General features: G+C 42.2%; 2 protein-coding genes across 2 annotated transcripts; both read right to left on the minus strand.

Annotated features, from left to right (window-relative positions):
* Positions 1-1,634: 1,634 nt before the first annotated feature.
* Positions 1,635-3,521, minus strand: LOC311251200 (uncharacterized protein). Its single transcript, XM_084343555.1, has 4 exons — positions 3,343-3,521; positions 3,156-3,227; positions 2,928-2,980; positions 1,635-2,093 (listed from the first exon to the last, which is right to left on the minus strand). The coding sequence occupies exons 2-4, from the start codon at positions 3,196-3,198 to the stop codon at positions 1,701-1,703; spliced, it is 489 nt and encodes a 162-aa protein (XP_084199681.1). The 5' UTR covers positions 3,199-3,227; positions 3,343-3,521; the 3' UTR covers positions 1,635-1,700.
* Positions 3,522-4,937: 1,416 nt separating this feature from the next.
* melk (maternal embryonic leucine zipper kinase) lies at positions 4,938-13,039 on the minus strand. Its single transcript, XM_084377837.1, has 18 exons — positions 12,924-13,039; positions 12,540-12,651; positions 12,360-12,445; positions 11,951-12,067; positions 11,722-11,865; positions 11,524-11,592; positions 11,097-11,189; positions 10,741-10,839; positions 10,390-10,458; positions 10,051-10,149; positions 9,736-9,822; positions 9,416-9,547; positions 9,070-9,234; positions 8,091-8,373; positions 6,264-6,357; positions 5,975-6,131; positions 5,783-5,886; positions 4,938-5,700 (listed from the first exon to the last, which is right to left on the minus strand). The coding sequence occupies exons 2-18, from the start codon at positions 12,616-12,618 to the stop codon at positions 5,523-5,525; spliced, it is 2,055 nt and encodes a 684-aa protein (XP_084233963.1). The 5' UTR covers positions 12,619-12,651; positions 12,924-13,039; the 3' UTR covers positions 4,938-5,522.
* Between the last annotated feature and the right edge of the window lie 4,591 nt (positions 13,040-17,630).

Consider the following 17,630-nt stretch of genomic DNA (forward strand, 5'->3'; position numbering starts at 1 on the left):
GGTTTAATTGAGTGATTTATATCAAAGCATCTGCAGGATGTTTGTAAGCAGAAGACCTCTGTAGGTAGCATTAGCACTGATGGCCAACCCAAAGAAGAAAATTAAAAAGGAAATCAAAGGCAAAAGAAAGATTGCAGAAGCACTGCACTGTCCTCACAAGGCTCGCCATAACCTCTTAAGGTTGTCACCTTATATGACCAAAGGTAGAAAGAAGTACACAGACTTTTAAACTCCCTGGCTTTTCCCAACCACCTTTACACTCATGTCATATCAGAGTTGTCGTAATTATTAGTTTCAGACTTTTTCAGACATTTGCATTCACTTTCCAGCCGTATTTACGATGAGGAAAGTTACATTTTTCTGGAAAGGAACTTTTCCTGTTTCTACCATCCATCCCATATGATGTTAACATTGCATTATACTGGATAACTTTGGCAGCCCATGTAGGCCAAGTCTGGCCTGAGATCAAATCCCACCAACACTTCCTCGCCTGTGTCTGCCAAGCTAATTTTCCTCCTTCAAACAAACATTTGATAAATGGCCTCCTCGCTCTTCTCTTTTAAAATAGGAAAACTCTCCCTCTCCTCCTACTCTCCTTCCTCCAGACGATCTCTGTCGTCCTCTCCCCATCGCTGAGACAATTACAAACATCCAGCTTCCCATTTATCACTAACAATTAAACAGCATGGACGGAGGCTACTTCATAAGCGGCGAGGAGAGGGCGAGGAGAGCGGGAGGAGACGAATGCGAGTGGAATGAAGTAGAGTCAACAGTGAAAAAGAGAGAGGAAGGCTGACAGCACAATTAAGGTTTTTAATTCTCTGCTTGAGTGGGCCGGTCCAGTCTTTATGCTAATTAGGATGCCACGGCCATGTAATAAATCTCTATGATCCAGCCTCATTTCCCCTCTGTCTCTCTGTCTGTCTCTTTCACACACACTCACGCACATTTATAACAGCACAGAAAGTTCACCCATTACTTTTTATGGCTGCGCCCTCAGGCTGGAGTGTTAATAGTTTTGATAAAATTGTTTCTTCATGCTTTTTTTTTCATGCTTCCCTGTGATCTGAGAGCCACAGCGTGTCAGCACATACTGTTTACTGGTTGGCCAAGCATCCGCTATCTTGGCTCGACGCCTATACCACACGTAGTTTCTCTCCCTGTTAACTCCCTTTATTAGTGTTTTTCAGGAATATGGTTTGCAAGTCCCGCGCTGTCGGGCCGCACTGTATAAACACACATTTAAAGGCACAATGAATGCAGAAAATATTCTCTCATTCCTCCCTCTTTTTCTCTTATCCGCTCATCTCCGTTTGACAGACATGTCTAATGATAACATCTGCGGATGTGAAGAAAACAGCACAACAATCCGCTGATAATTGGGGCGCCGCGTTTAAAGACGAGGAGAGAGAAAATGAGAGCCATAGATAAGTGGACAACTGCATGCTGTTTGTTAAAGTAGCAACTAGCAGATATATTTTCACCCTCATTTAGGTCACGAGGATGCGCGCTAATCAGTGTTTTTCTTTTCCTGTTGCTTCCTACAAAGTGTCCCAAAGCCAATTTAAACACAGAATCTGTGTAAAAATCAACTACAGTTGTATATTCATTAAATAAATGAAGGTAAACACATGTCGAAGCAAATTGAGGGGGATTTTTACTCAAAAGAAACACACAATATGATCATCGTACAGCAGAACTCAGCCGTGCTGCGCAACTCTATGACCAAAGATCCTCAGTCTGCTTTTGGTGCGACGCATCTCCAGTTTCTTCTGCTGGTATAACACTTTGTCACTGGTGGTGTCGCTGTCAGCCATTTTGTTCTGCGTCAGTGTCAAAATGGCCACAACCCCAACTACCAGAGCCAGGTGAAGCAGGTACAGGGCCACGTGGAGACATGTCAGCAGGAGGGAGACGCAGACGCTGGCAACGCACCAAGGCCCGGCCAGGAGCAGAAGCAGGGAGTGATGGAGGGAGCTGAGGACGAGAGCCGGGATGGACAGGACAAGTCTGAGCAGCGTGGAGGTGAGCCAGGAGTACAGAGACAGAGGAGACAAGAGGAGAGACACCACTGCCTCACTCGTGGATACTGCCTGAAAGATGAAAACGAAAAGGTGGAAATATGATTATATGATTGATTTATCATTTTTAAGTTGCTATGGTGAACTTGATCTACACATCCAGCAGACATGGAGCAACACTATCATACATTTGGAGTCGTGTTTCTGGCCACCTGGCCAATTTAAGTCCAATATTTACTCTCTTTTAGTTCTGATAGTTTGGTCTCTACCAACTCCTGAGAAAAATGTCTGGCTCCTTAGCTGCTAAATCCTCCACTATGTTCACCAGCTAGCTGTGTCCGTCTGCCATTTGGTGCTGGTAAGGTAGTGTACAGTAGGTTTTAAGCGTCTTTTCTCTGAAAACAGTTTACTGCTGCAGCTGGAAATGACTGAGACACTGTGAGAGTGAACCAAAACAGTGAAGTTGTAGGCCAGAAAACCAAAACAATCAGCTTAAAGACACCAACAAGCTCCATAGAGCTTAGGGTGCTTAACCTGGTTAGAATTAATAGGGTTAATCCCTACGATTACAAAGCTTTCACATACAAGTACTTTTGATTACTTTTGATTACTTTTGATTACTGTAAACATTTTCAAGTTTCTTTTCTGGCCTTTATTGGACAGTCAATAGTGAGGAGGCAGACAGGAACAATGGGTTTGACATGCAACAAACTTTATCAGCTGAAATCACCATTGGCCTACTAAGTAAAGACTTTTTTTTATTATTTGAATAAGCAATACAAAAAAAAGACATCTGGAGAATCTTTGGGTAACTATATGCTTTTTTCTCACATCCACCTTGTAATCATGGAACCGGTGCATTATAGCACAAGTGGGCCACTTCTTCATTTATTTGCATCAACCTACCTCACAAGGATTTCCATGCAAGGTGTCATTAGACGTTTGAGCCTTGTGAAGCCCTGAAAAATGAGCATACATACATACAGATATGCAGACAGAAGAACAAAAGAAATGGATGTGTCATGCAGCTGCCTCACACACACACACACACACACACACACACACACACACACAGCAAGCAAAATTGTTGGACCATATCGGTATAATAGCACTTCTCAAGAAACATAAACTCACATAGGAAAAGGAGAATGAGAGCGATTGCCAGCAGAGGCCTCATTTCTCCTACACGCCTTCACACTCCCAGGCCTGACACAACAAAACAACACAGTTCAACACCAAGCTGCTCTAATCTGTAATCAGAAACTGCACATTTTAATAACTTGTTGAGAGCAGTTTATCATAGATTTACATGTCTACTTACCCAACACACTTCTTCCAATCTGGATGTACAACTGCGGGTCAGCTCACTCCTGCTTCTGTCTGGCTGTAGACTTCACACTATTCTATATTCTGCTTATATTCTCTGCTCTAATTCATTAATCCTCCTCAGGACATTGTGCAAGAGTCTTGCTCTCAAATCAGAGTGGACTGTACTGCTTGAGTGAGGGAGTTGTCAGCGCCACCTGTTTGAGTGGAGGGTCAACAACATGAATCATTTCATGACAGATCATGACAGGATTTAAAGGTGTGATTTGAAAGATGTGGTGGGAATTTGAAGGTGGCTCCAAAAATAGAGAGTAACTGCGCAATATATTCTTTGCTAGCTATCTTTGGCTAGTTGCTGTTAGATAGTCTGACCTCAGATCATGGGAGTAGTCACCGCGGGCAATAGGGCTCGGTTGGACACCAGACTGGGACTTAGCACGCCTACGAGACCAACGGAGGCCAGTTTGACGACAGGGGGTGCAGTATGGAGGTGATTTACAGCGGCCCTGACCAGGACTATGACTGCATAGTTTGCAGCAGGAGAGGTTTGCAGCAGGAGAGGAGGGAGAGAGCAGCAGGCAAAAACAAACACTGAGGGGTTGAAGTAAATCAATCAAATAAGGCACCAATTTCCTGACATTGAATAGAGAAATCGCAGAAAGCATGCAAGGAGATGAAAATGGGCAATGGCCAGAAAAGTGGGGAGAGTCTCTCTTATATGTGATAAAGGTGACAGCTGGCTTTTAGTCCAGCTGTTGTCCACAACACACACACAAACACAACTCTCATCTCTCCAACCTCCACCCAGCAGGAGTCATTACCACCACTGGAATACTATGGAGGATATGGGGCTTTATTCTATCTCTCAAACTCCAACCTTCACCCTGTCTTAAATTACCATCCCCACCACCCACCCTCTCTCAGACTCCATTAAGGTCGAACCCCCCTTATCATCCTCTCAACCCACCATTACCTTTCCCCTCCCTGCTGAGACACCAAGGAGAACCTGCCACAAATAAATGCCAATCAGCTGCAGCGCTGTTATGACTAAGTGGCATCTTGTCTCAGAATAGGGAGGGGAGCGAAGCCCTTCGACTCTTGTGTTTTACCCTGTTCAGATGTCGGAGGCAATGATCATCATTATTTAGTCATCCAGACGGTCATAACAATCACGCTCCTACAGCCATTTCTGCCATAACAATGATCATCCACCATTTTGAGCGTCATGGCTAGATCATTATCCTTCATTGGAGTTTTACATTTACTTGAGAAAACAGCAAGTTCAAGATGTGCTCCAAAGTTATAATATTCAAGGATAAAATGGACCCAAAATAAACTTTGTATGTGCGTTATTATGGTTGATATCACTGATGAAACACTGTAGACATTCGACACCTTTCAACTTATTTTTTTGTTGGAAACGCTGTCACCAAGATTAACGATCACTATCAATCTTCATACCAAAGAGGAGTGAAGCCTAGAAGACGAACAGAAGGATGGTGACAGAATGTAATACACACCACTGCTCCATCAAACTGCTGAATTAAAAAAAAAAAAACATTAATGCATCCGTCTACCTAAAAACAGGCATATTGTATTTACCAGAAACCATTTATTTTTGCTCTTTTTACATGTCAGAAGAATCAGACACAACGTAACAGTTTAAAACTAGACCAAAGGTAAAAGCAGACAAGACAACATGTAAAAACATGATAGAAGAAGTGTAAACATATACATCAAAAAAACAATGTCAGTAAATTAGCAATGCTCTGCTTCTTTATGTTATTCAATCAAGTTAAGCGCCTACAGGGGAGAATAACATCAAGATATAAATATGGAAATAATTAGCCAGAAGGTATGCTGTAAATAGCGTTGTTACATTTCATACAAACGCGTATTCATCTCGAGAGGATTGGCGCAGATCCTATTTAGCTTATGAGTAAGTAAGTAAAACAATATTCTACATAAAACAAGACACGCTGTACAGGATCCCGACATGTAATGCTCATAAATTGAATTCAACATGTAGTCGGGGGATTGTTAGCTAGGCTATGGACAGATTTAAATATTCACTTTGAATAATGAACGACTGATCATTAATGTGCTAAGACACCATCAATCACTGATCAGTCACCCTTTATTGAATTGAATTGGTATTGCAGGAAAGTGCGTTATTTAGATACTGGATGTGGAGAGGATGTCTTCAACTAGGTGCTTGTAGACCCAAGCGTCTCCCTTCAGCCTCTGGCGGCGGACCCCCACGACCTCAGGCCTCTGCAGCAGGCACACCTCCAGCTCAAACGCCATGGTTACCTTCCCAAAGTCGCCCTGTGTTTGACACTTCAGGGTATACCTAAAGGAAGCGCGAAGAAGACGATTAGGATCAAAGAATGGGATGTCTGATCAGAAAAGGGGATAACGTGCATCATTTTTACCCTTTCTGTGTGAAATCAACGTTTTTCTCCGGCAGGATGGAGAGGATCTGGTTCAGGATCTGGTCTGGGTTGGTCTGGCTGGTCAGAGTAACATTGTACTGTGCCTGGAGGAAAAGACAGACAGAAATGCTTTTCTCTGTGGAGTAATAATTGGACGTGGGACACAGAACAGGTAACAAGAAGTGTGTATACCTTGATCTTGCGCGGGCCATCACGCAGGGCTCGTCTCTTGCTGGGAGTGAGCATGGTGATCACCTTATCCAGGCCTCTCTCCAGGGAACCGAACACTTTTCCTCCTCTCTTCTTCTTCCCGCTGTCTCCTGTAACAGCCAAGTCCAGAGACCGAGACCTTGAGAGCAAACAGAGTCACACATTTAGTCCCTTCGGTGGGTCATTTGATCAAACTTCTATGTGAACTTTAGCCTCTCTCCTTTCTCCCATTTCTGACTCTCACCTCAGAGCCTCCACCCAGCCCACTCACCTTCGCTCAGGACTGAAGGCCATTATTTCAATGTTCGGAAACTCCTTGTTCTCTGCCCTCTTCTTGCTTTGCTCTTTAGAGGCACTGCCTCCACCTACAAAGGAAAAGAAACAGTTTTGTTCAAAAAGTCACATTAATCTCATACACCCACCGCTGAACCAGTCATTACATGCTCATGCGGTGTAGCCAAAATTTCAAACCAACAGAAAGTTCTACTCAAAATCCAAATGTTTCTAAAGGTGTGAAGTATGTAGAGCTGCAACAACTGGTCAATCGATGAGTCAAATGACAACATTTATCAGCAATTATTTTGATAATAATTTCAACTATGAAATGCAGATTTTTATTGTTTTAAATTATAGTAAATTTAATATTTTTGAGTTTTGAATGATGATTTATTACCAATGATTTATCAAGAAAATAATTGGCAGAGTAGGGTAAGGGTAAGTCTATCAGTGTTTCCCAAAGCACCAAGACGACATCCTTAAATATCTTGTTTTGTCCACAACCCAATGCTCTCAGTTCAGTGTCAAAGAGGACCAGAAAATATTCACATTAAAGAAGCTTAGAATTTTGACTAGTTTTTCTAAAAAATATTACTCTGATTATAGTGGGCAGTTGATTTAATAGTTGACAATAAATCCATTAATTGTTGCAAGCTCTAGTAAAGAAGAAAGAAAATGTTCTCATCTGGTGTCACTCAGCATCTTATAAGTTCAAGAAAGACTGATGCAAAATAAATGATATGGTCAATACGATATGGAATAAGATGATTTTCCAACCTCGAAGCCTCTTGACAGAAAATAAATGTAAAAAAACTTGAGAGACTGGCAAGTACAGTCCTTTGCGTTTATGCATGGAGCTCACTGGCGTTGACATTGGACTTGTGAACACAAAGGCTTTGGTATACACAGAGACAAGTAGCCCGACACACACACACACACACATACACACAAAGAGAGAGGCTAGGCTTTAGTGGCAAGAGAACACATGTCACTACAGCCCACGTGGGACAGTGAGCAGAGGAAAGAGACAGCTACACCTGTCACAGCACACGCCTAGGGACAGACACACCAGACCATATTGTGTGTGTGTGTGTGTGTGTGTGTGTGTGTGTGTCAGTGGCAGCATGTCTGCACTGTAGCTTAGAGAACAAGAGGCTGTAAAGAGAGCAGGACCGAGCCAGATTCCACAGGGTTTAACACCAACTGGGTCAGCTGTGGCGCGTTAGCCGACTTGTGGCCGAGTTTAAAGAGGAAACTAATGAGGCCGGACGTCTGAGCCGAGAATTCACTTTGACAAATAATTAAGACTTTAATGATTCTCCATTCATATTAGTGTCCTTCATTTACAGATAAGTGAACAGAATTAGCTTCCTGATAATAACCTCACCTTTGAGTTGACAGTGACAATAAGTGTGTATGTGAGTGTGTGTGTGTGTGTGTGTGTGTGTGTGTCCATTTCCCCACTGACAGCTAAATCACAGAAATATGAGTGGCTTTGGGCTATAAAAAAAAAAAAAAAAACAGGCCCAATAAATGAGTTTATTACCAGAAGACAATTTACTTGCAAATGTGTGGCATGTGGACGTGGCACTTGTGATTATGACAGCTGCATGAGACAGAGCGGGGGACAGATAAATGAAAGAGCAATGTGGAGAGGGCCAGTTGGCTAATGCAAATAATCTAATAGAGATTGTACTTCAAAGCCCTTGTTTGGAACAATAAACAATTACAGTATACAAATAAACTGCATGACTGACTGAAACCCTGCATTGTCTGCACTTCATTACTGCCACTGGTTGAGTAACAGAGAGACTCCTCTTACCTTTGGGTGTTACTGCATTGGTTTTAGTGCCATTTGCATTTTGATTGGGTGTGGTCAGCACATTCTTGTTGGGTCGTGCAGTCTTCTTACTGGACACAGGAGTTCGAGGAGGAGGCAACGCAAATATGTCAACATCTTTGTCCTGCACAGCAATATTCTCCTTGTTTTCAGTGGTCTGGTCTCTGCCCCTTCTTTCCTGGCGGTGTGGTGTTGTCACCGTTCGGCCCCTGTCTGCGGTTGGGCTGTAAGCGCATCTTCTCTCCACGGCTGGAGATGCTAGTCTCTTTAGGAATACAAAGAGGAGATAAATGCAGAGTGAGTAGACTTCTCTGGAAGCGCCATGGCTCTCGAGTGTCTTTTTCCAGAAACCTGATTACTCAAGCTAATCCAGAAAAATTGTTATGAGCAGTTTCATATTGGAGCTATTTTTCCTACCGAACTACACTCACCAAACGCATCACTGCACAAAAGAAAGCATGCATCTACTCATGGACGAGAGGCTAGCCAACTAAGCTAGCTAACATTACAGCCGAGCTAAAGAGGATACTATTGATGTTTATATCCCACGTACGAGCCTCTTGCCTATGAGTAGATGCATGTTTCCTTCTGTGTGGTAAAAGAAAATAGTTGCTACATTAAGCTGCTCTCAACAAGGTCTGCAGATTATTTTGAGTAACCAGGTCATGATTTCTGGAAAGAGACAGGCTGTTGAGTTTTTTAAGATGTTTTTTTTTTTTTAATCTGTACTTGATTCAGCTGCATTTTGCTGGAAGATGAGCGGAGAACCCTGTTTTGCCATCTAGTTTCATTATATTCAAGAGAAGGCAGACATCTCCAAAGACGACACCTTCAAAACTCGGTAGCTCATAGCATTACAGGTAAGATGACAAATATCTCTTTTTGATTTTGGGGTTGAATGTCCCTTTAATCTGAGGACAGGGAAGGCTGCAAAAACACATTCGTGCCAGCTTTCACATACCATGTCTTTGTTGTTTGCAGATCCATCGGGCTGACCTCTGACCCCCTGGGGTGTGTATTGTGTGCCTGAAACCCACGGGCAGTCATCAATGTAGTCTGAGCAAAAGTCGAGAGAACCGACAATCACGGCGTCTTCATCCTCGCTGAAGTGAATGGTGTTCCTAGTCTGAAAGTAAGAGGGAAAAATAAATCAAAGATGTGCAACAACACTGGGAACTGGGAAACAATACGAGTGCAAGGTGCAGGGTAGAGTCATAAAGACTGAACCAGAACATGCTGTTGTAAAGACAGTCAGCAGCCCAGAAAAGGAATAAAGCCTTTTGGGAGTTGTGGTTCCCGAGTCTGACCTGTATTCCCTGGTGCAGTGGAGAGCAGGAGTCCTCACAGACTGTTGGTTCAGGGCGCAGGCGGACAGGCTTGCCCCTCTGCTTCTTTGACAGCAGCAGCAGGTAGGTGGCTGTGGTCTGGTCGTACCGCCACTGAGTTAAGATGCATATCAAATAGAGAGTTATGTTTGCACAGAATAGAAGGGGAACAAACATGTTTAACATATGCAGTTGTGGTGATATCACCATCCATAACACAATAAAAATCTAGAGATGTTGAACTGATGAGCGTAATAAACATGAATGCTAACACTCAAATGTGAGCACAAATGGGCACTCACCTCCTTGACCAGCGCTGTGGTGCTCTCCCGAGATCGCTTCATGTTGACAGCCATCTCAGTGATACAGTCCACATCTATGTGACCAAGCTACCAAAGAAAACATCATGTTGTCACGATTTTTTTCTTCATTTTTTAATGTGTGAACATGAATCAACAATTCTCAAAAAAAGAAAAGAAAAAAAAGTCAAATCAAGCATTATTGAATCGTTTCAGGGAAAGGACCTGAGTGGTGACTGATTCAAAAACCTCAGAAAATGTATCAAAAATGTCAGTTTGACATCAACACAGAGAGAGAGAGAGTGTGTGTCTGCGTACCGGCTGCCTGCTGAGCCACTCCACGGGGCTGTTGTAGTCTTTCATCACCCAGGGATGGTCCAGCAGCTGTCTAACAGTCACACGCCGCTTGGGGTCCACCTACAGGACACACAGAGAAACTACAGCTCAACATGCAAGAGACTACAAATCCAACAACCTACAGTAGGTTTTAAATACTGTACATGTTGTACAGATGAATAAAACTATATTTTAATTCTGAATTTCTCTTTTTTAATATTCATCATAAACTTCATTTCTTTCTACTCTCCATCTTTTCTACTCTTCTATTATAGCAAGTTGCTGTGACATCCACAAAAGCTAGCATAACTGATTATGTACCTGCATCATCTGGTTGAGGAGGAGGACACTACCTGGAGAGAGCCACTGTGGGTTATCATATTTACCTCTCTGATGAGATAAAAGACATAAAAAACACAGATTATGAATAATAATAATACATTAGAAATAGAAACAAACACCTGGCTTTGCCTTAGGTGGCAATGACTATAATAACTCATAATAATTGTAGGAAATGGATACATGATATTTAAGAGCAATTCAAGAGCAGTTTTTCTCGAGTCAAACAATAAAATAATAAACATAACAAAACAATGCTTTTCTTTAAATAATTGGGGCTCAGAATTTCTGATAATTAATTTCCAGAAATATTTTGCTGGGAAAATGTCTTACTGTAATCTTCCTGTAGAGGACCATGCAGTTGTCATCATCAAAGGGCAGGTATCCACAGAGCAGAGCAAACAGCAGCACTCCCATACTCCACACATCAGCCTGCAGGTAACACACACCGCACAGCAGTATTTCAGCTTCAAGTGTTAGAGTTGGGATTTCACAGCTCAGTTGCACCAAGTCATGCACCAGCGAATATGATCAGTACACCATGAAAAAAGCAGAATCGTGGAACAGGCAGGTAATCATGACTTTTAGTGAAAAACAAATGCAAAGATCTGTGGGTTGAAGTAAGGACAAACCTTTAAATTATAACCTGGATGGTTCTAGCTGTGAACAGCTCAAAGCATATCTCTCACCTCTGAACCAATATATGCTCTTCCCTGGATGAGTTCAGGAGCAGCGTACGCAGGGCTGCCACAGCACGTCATGAGCTCATAACTCAAACCTCCCTGAGAGAGAGATAACCACATAAGAGACCGCATGATCTGGATTTACACATCAGCTTTATAATAGAGATCAACCAATATGTTTTTTGCCAGGGATGATGACAAGTCATCACTGATATTTGGAACCCATTAACATCAGTTAAGTTCTAAGTGCTGTACTTCTAGTCCACTACGTTTATTTAACTTTATTTTAACAACTTTAGTTACTAGTTACTTTGTAGATTCAGATTATTACTACTTGATTATAAGTTGGCATCAAAGCTAAAGTAGTTCAATTTCTTTTATCTGCAATCTAACAAACAAAACACAATAAGAAATGAGGAATGTGGTGATGTACCTTAGGTTTGGCACATAATCCAAAGTCTATGAGCTTCAAGTTGTGGTCTTCATCAATCAGCAAGTTCTCCTTCAGGTCAGAGAGACAAACATTGCAGCAGGCATTAAAAATAATATGCACAATATATCACAGACGAGCAGACGCATTTTTTCATAGTTTCTCGTCACTTGTTCACATGCAATCAAGTGGTTGTTTTACCGGTTTGAGGTCCCTGTGTGCGTATCCCTGGCTGTGGACGTAGGCCATCGCAGACACAATCTGTCTGAAGAACACCCTGGTCTCCTCCTCAGACAGACGGTCCTTTGCTATGATGTAGTCAAACAACTCCCCACCTGTACAGTACTGAGAGGGAGAGAGGATGCAAACTGAATGAAGACGACAACGTCACATTCACACTCACACAAAGTCTCTGTGCATGTGTGCTTACCTCCAGCACCATGAAGATCTGGGTGGAGGTCTCTATGACGTGGTAGAGACGACAAACGTGCTGATGACTCAGGTTCTTCATGGCCTCAATCTCAACCTTCACACGGGGTAGATCGTCCTGGGGTGACGCAGAGACAATTTTTCATTTATTTCGTAATTTTTTAATGCTGCATTCTAAAAATGTTTTTTAAGCAGAACACAGGAAGATGAGCAACCATGGTTCTCCAAATATAAACAAAAAATTAAATAAATGTGATTTGTTTTACATTACACAGACTAAAGACTATACTTTAACGTATTATACACATTTCATAGTCTCTACTGTCTTTTCTGACATGTGGCCCGGTTGCATGCAAACATATACCACAGATTAATCACACCCTGTGTGGGCAGAGGGTCTCTTGACTCACCCCTAGATCCTTCTTGTTCATGATTTTAATGGCAACCTTTTCTCCTGTCAGGATGTGTCGACCCAGCTTGACTTTAGCGAAGCCTCCTGAAAAACACGCAAAGTCCATAACTCACATCAGAGAGGATACGACACTGACAGAGCCGTTTCACACACAGACACACATTAATATCGACACTACCTGAGCCGATGGTCTCATAAACCTCATAGAATTTGAAGAGCTCGTCGGCCCCGCGGTGCTCCGTCCGTTCCACCGGCATCCTCCTGCTTCAGCCGGGCGAAGATAAACCTCCCTGCGGTGGAGGAAAACAGTTAAGCATTCAACTTTCTAAAATACTCAACTAAGCTGGAAAACACACGCCTATCTCCGTGTTTAGAATAACCGTTAGAAGGTGGCTAACATTTTATAGCTAACCATGCTAACGTCAGTTAACGCTAAAAAGAAAAAAAAGAATAGTAGCGTTAGTTAGCTGAAAGAAATCGTTAATACCATTAAAACTAATACAAGTAACTTTGGTAAAATTGCGGCACTATAAGCTAACTGAACGACGCCCCTTGTCGTTACCTGAGTTTATGTGAAAAAAGGAGCAGAAGGAGGTGAAGTCAGTCAACAACCATATGGCAGAGCAAAACCCTCCGGCGGAGATGTTTTGTTCCAGAAGTTTGAATTTCGCACGTCGACGTTGACTTCACTTCCTGCTTCCGGTTTCTGCTTCGCCCGCCCCCCTGTGGCGAATCATAGTACTGCGGTCATTTAAAAAAAAAAAAAAGTTGTTTTAGAGAGATGTTGATTAAACTTTATTTAATTGAGGCTGTAGTTTATGGTGTTGTTGATTATGCACACTGATGTTTTCAATTTTAAATCCAGCCAAACTATAGATGGGGTGGACAAAATATTAGGAACACATAACATATATACACAAATATATTAACACTTTAAGAGACAAGCGAATACAGATGTTTATTTGGGTGCATGTTACAATCAAACAACTAACATTCTTGCATGCTTTGTAACAATGTACGAAAATGCTGGGCAGGTCCACTAGACCGCAACTTTCGAGCGTGATGGCATGAGGGCCGTGGTGGCAGAAGTATTCAGATTGTGTTATGTAAGTAAAACTAGCAACACCACAACATTAAAATACTCAATTACAAGTCCTGCATTCAAATCATAACTTTAGTTAAAAATAATTTATTATCAGAAAGACAAAAGTACACATTATACGACAGACTGACCTCTGTGACTGCTATAGTATTATAGTATTATTACACTATTATGACAGGTTAAAGGGTAACTCCACCAATTTTACACATTAAAGTGTGTTTACAGGTCTTGATAAGTATTACTGCATATATAAAAAAAGAGTATAAAGGCTTTTGTGGCACCAGAGGAAGCTGCATGTAATCTGATAAATTGCCTCCTGTGATGTCATTTGGCTAAATTGGATTGTGGGTAATGTAGGCGGCAAGTTTTGAAAAGCACTGGCCTAGCATTGCATCATATAACATTGTTTGACTCATTATGGACAGTTTAAAAACAGATTATCTAAATCGATACATCAGAACCATTGATATCACCTTTGGTGTGCTTCTTCCTTTTTTAAAACTCTGGCACCTACATTACCCACACTGCAACTCTGACACTGAGTGACATTGCTGAGAGCAGTTCATCAGATACATGCAGCTTCCTCTGGAGCCACAAAAGGCTTATTCCTACTTTTTTCACATGGGCAGTAGTACTCCCCAAGACCTGTAAACACCCTAAGGTGTACAATTGGTGGAGTTGCCTTTGAATGCGTCATTTTGATGCTGTTATGTGTCATGTGGTGTATTAATTTTTGGCAGTATACTCTGAATGTCCCTACAGTTGCCTTGTTGCTATGCTATAGGAGGACTGTATGAACAAATGTACCCTTTGTGTACCCCCTCTGTGCAACATTGTTTGACAGAGGTACTTAAAAATAAAGCTAAATAAATTCCACAGCCTAATATATGGCACATGGATGGTAACACCCCTTTGAATAGTAATGGTTAGCTGTGAAATTTACCCACAAGCATACATTAATGTGCATTCATTAGCAGGTTTAAAAAACCTGTAGGATGGAAAGCATCCTGTGTGTGAACCGCCGTACTTGACCCCAGAGGTATGTGGTTGCAGTAGCTAGCTGACCAGAGATGTGTATTTATGGTGTCAGAAGGTGTGTGCGCCTTCACCTGCACAACTTCTGGAGCCTGTAATTAGGACACGGTGAGAGGTGAGCTCAGAGCCCACTGGATGCATTTTACGTAACAGACCCTTGTAATGACTGTATACAAGCACTCTCACTGCTGCAGTTTACTCATTGGGCTGTAAATGCCACAGTAACCATTTCTCTCTTACATCTAATGCGCTAAAAAGGGACAACTTACTGCACCCGTTCGTGTCAATTAGTAATAAGTCAGTTTTAAAGCTCTTAGTAGCAAAAAAAATCCTGCTTCTTAGGTCTTGAAACAGGCCACCGCAGACATGTATCAGCCTTTTAAAAGTAAGAAAGACTTGTTGACCAAGAAATATATTGTATCCTGACACTTAGCCGACACTGACAGACAGCTGCAGAGGAATTTCAGTGATTGATTGGTGGTCGCCCTGTGTTTCTCATGGTCGTTAGGGAAGGAGTCGGTCGTTAGGGAAGTAACCGGTGGTTAGGGGACGTCCAGGTGTCAGCGGGATGACAAAACCCCTCATTTGGTTTCTGGGGCAGCTGGCCTGGACGGGACAGAGCGACATCAAACAACCCACAGCTGGAGGAGAAGAGAGGCGAGTGTGAGGCAAGTGTGAGGCGAGTGTGAGGAGAGGAGAGGAGAGGAGAGGAGAGGAGAGGAGAAGAGAGAAGAGGAGAGGAGAGGAGAGAAGAGGAGAGGAGAGGAGAAAATGAAAAGAAGATGGGGGAGCAGAGAGGAAATTGAGAAGCGAGAAAAATGTAGGGGATGTAGGGGTGTTGAGATAAATTTCTGTTGACTGTATTATTCATTCATATATGTCTTTTACAATTTTGTCTTCCTTTCGTCTCCGTCTTCTTGCGGTCAATGTGGCCAGTTAGGACCGACACACATACACATTGAATTACTGACAACGCAGAGAAACACTGACTAAAACACATTTTAAATAGTCACATATGGGTGATTCTCAGGAAAGCAATAGAACGATCTGAGCAATCCAAAATCTATCAGTAAGGGCTCTTTCATTCCCAAATCTCCATGAGCTCACAATTTTACTGCGCTTTAAAACATATTTTCAATGTACTGTAACATACTGTAGGCCAGTGGGTGTTACCCCCCTCTGGGTCCTTTTATAAGATAAAACTCGAGAGAAATGTTTTTTCTTTCTTGACTAAAAATTAGAAATGGTTGTCATGTTTTTTAGGACAAGTTCTGTTACAGTCAATGGTTTTAACAGACAGCGCAGGCCTTCCACGGCCATGGCCAGCCTGTGTTTGTGTGAGTTTGCCAGTTGAGTTTCACATATACAAGCCTCAGTAGTGAATCATAGCAGTTAGGCATAACCAATGTCATTACCCAAATCCCAATGTAATTGCAGCAGAAACTGCAAAAGATGCAGCATACCAAATTGTTTAAGTATCAACCCGTCTGTTTATGTCCATGGTTTGTCTGTGGACTGCATGCATGTATGGCTGTATGCTTGTATGTGTCACTTTTTGAGCAAAGCTGTGTGTTAAGGAGCTGCTGTGCCACTTCCAACAGCTCTCATGGACTCATACTATGTGTGTATAATCAGACATGGCAGCTATTAAGCTGTCACAGTGGAAAACAGACGTTGCAGTCCTAACAGTGCCTGTCTTGGACAGAATTCCCAGTATTCCCTCGCAGACTTTCGGAGGCTCCCAGAATGCCTGTGTCATAGCTCAATGACTACCGGGTATTCACTGTGGGGGACCGGCGTCTTAGATCTGGCTGTGTGCCAGAGAGAGGGAGAAAGAATAAATAAAAACATGTACAGTATGTTAATGTGGTTAGATGTTTATGCTAAGTATAGAGTTAATGGTATATTAATGTTTTGTGTTGCAGGACATCAGTGTCCGTCTGTGTCTCAGGTCAAAGGGCAAAGTGCCAAACACTCACCCAGACAGACAGACAAATGCAGACAAGGGCATTAAGACAGAGGAAACGATACACTGGCGTCATTTCTCTCCCTGCTGCCTCCAGCATCCTCATGAGGCTTCACAGAGCTTTGCAGAATCACAGTCTGCTTGTCTCTCTCATTCATGCTGCTTTCACGGTGACTCGATTGATTTACAGTGTATTATGAACATTGCATCATAGTGGTTTATCCACACATATGTGACTCGTATATCCTTCAAGGGTCTAAACACAGTCACGTGCACCTACACATGGATGGATTCATGAATGGGCACACAAGGCATAGCCCAGGGGCCCAAGGGGTCAGGCAGCAGAGATGCAAAATAAGCACAAAGAGACAGAAAATGACCAAAAAGACACAAAGTGACAACAAAGAGACACAAAACGACCACGAGGAGAAACACAATGACCACATAATCACAAGAAAACGCTACAAAGAACTTCAAAACAACCGAAAAGACACAAACCACCACAAAGCCAAACAACATGACCAAATGACTACTGATGGATACAAAATTACTATATGGGACACAAAGTGATAACAAAGAAAAACAAAAATGACGACAAAGCAGAATAAAACAACACACAAAGACACCGGGTAAGGCTACAAGGAACTTCAAAACAACCAGAGAGACACAAATATCTACAAATATACACAAATTACTATAATTAGATACAAAATGACAACAAAGAGAAACAAAAACAACCACAAAGGCAAATAAAACAACCACAAAGACACAAGAACTTCAAAACAACCATTTAGAGACACAAAATGACCAGAGACACAAAATGACCACAAAGAGATGCAAAGCAGCCACAAAGAGACACAGCATGACAATGAAAAGTTTCAAAATGACAACAAACAACTTGAACTTTTGTCTGTCTCTAAGAGTTGTTCTTCAAGTGCAAGTCTAGGTTTCGCTGCATCACTCCTTCTATGTACTGTAGGTGGGGTGGGGGGGCATTTACATGTCTGTGCCCAAGGGCCCATTGCCTCTGTAATCCGTCCTTGTGCCTACAAAAGCACACACACTTTATCACAATGAAACAGAGGTTCACAGAGAAGTTGGGAAATTCTCAGCCTTGGCAATTTCACACCCATGTTCTGAGCAGCTGTGTTGTCAATCAGCTGGTA

The sequence above is a fragment of the Pagrus pagrus genome, assembly GCF_965226575.1.
Source record: "Pagrus pagrus genome assembly, chromosome: 2".
Classification (NCBI taxonomy): Eukaryota; Metazoa; Chordata; class Actinopteri; order Spariformes; family Sparidae; genus Pagrus; species Pagrus pagrus.

Bases quoted from the DNA above. Each gene is read 5' to 3' on its own strand.
- melk (XM_084377837.1), bottom strand. From the start codon at position 12,618: ATGCCGGTGGAACGGACGGAGCACCGCGGGGCCGACGAGCTCTTCAAA. The intron at 10,459-10,740 runs GTAAGACATTTT...TTATCTCATCAG, and splicing joins TCCTCTACAGGAAGATTACA to AGAGGTAAATATGATAACCC. The intron at 10,150-10,389 runs GTACATAATCAG...TGTGTCCTGTAG, and splicing joins TCCTCAACCAGATGATGCAG to GTGGACCCCAAGCGGCGTGT.
- LOC311251200 (XM_084343555.1), bottom strand. From the start codon at position 3,198: ATGAGGCCTCTGCTGGCAATCGCTCTCATTCTCCTTTTCCTAT. The intron at 2,981-3,155 runs GTGAGTTTATGT...CTCATTTTTCAG, and splicing joins TCTCATTCTCCTTTTCCTAT to GGCTTCACAAGGCTCAAACG. The intron at 2,094-2,927 runs GTAGGTTGATGC...TTCATCTTTCAG, and splicing joins TGCATGGAAATCCTTGTGAG to GCAGTATCCACGAGTGAGGC.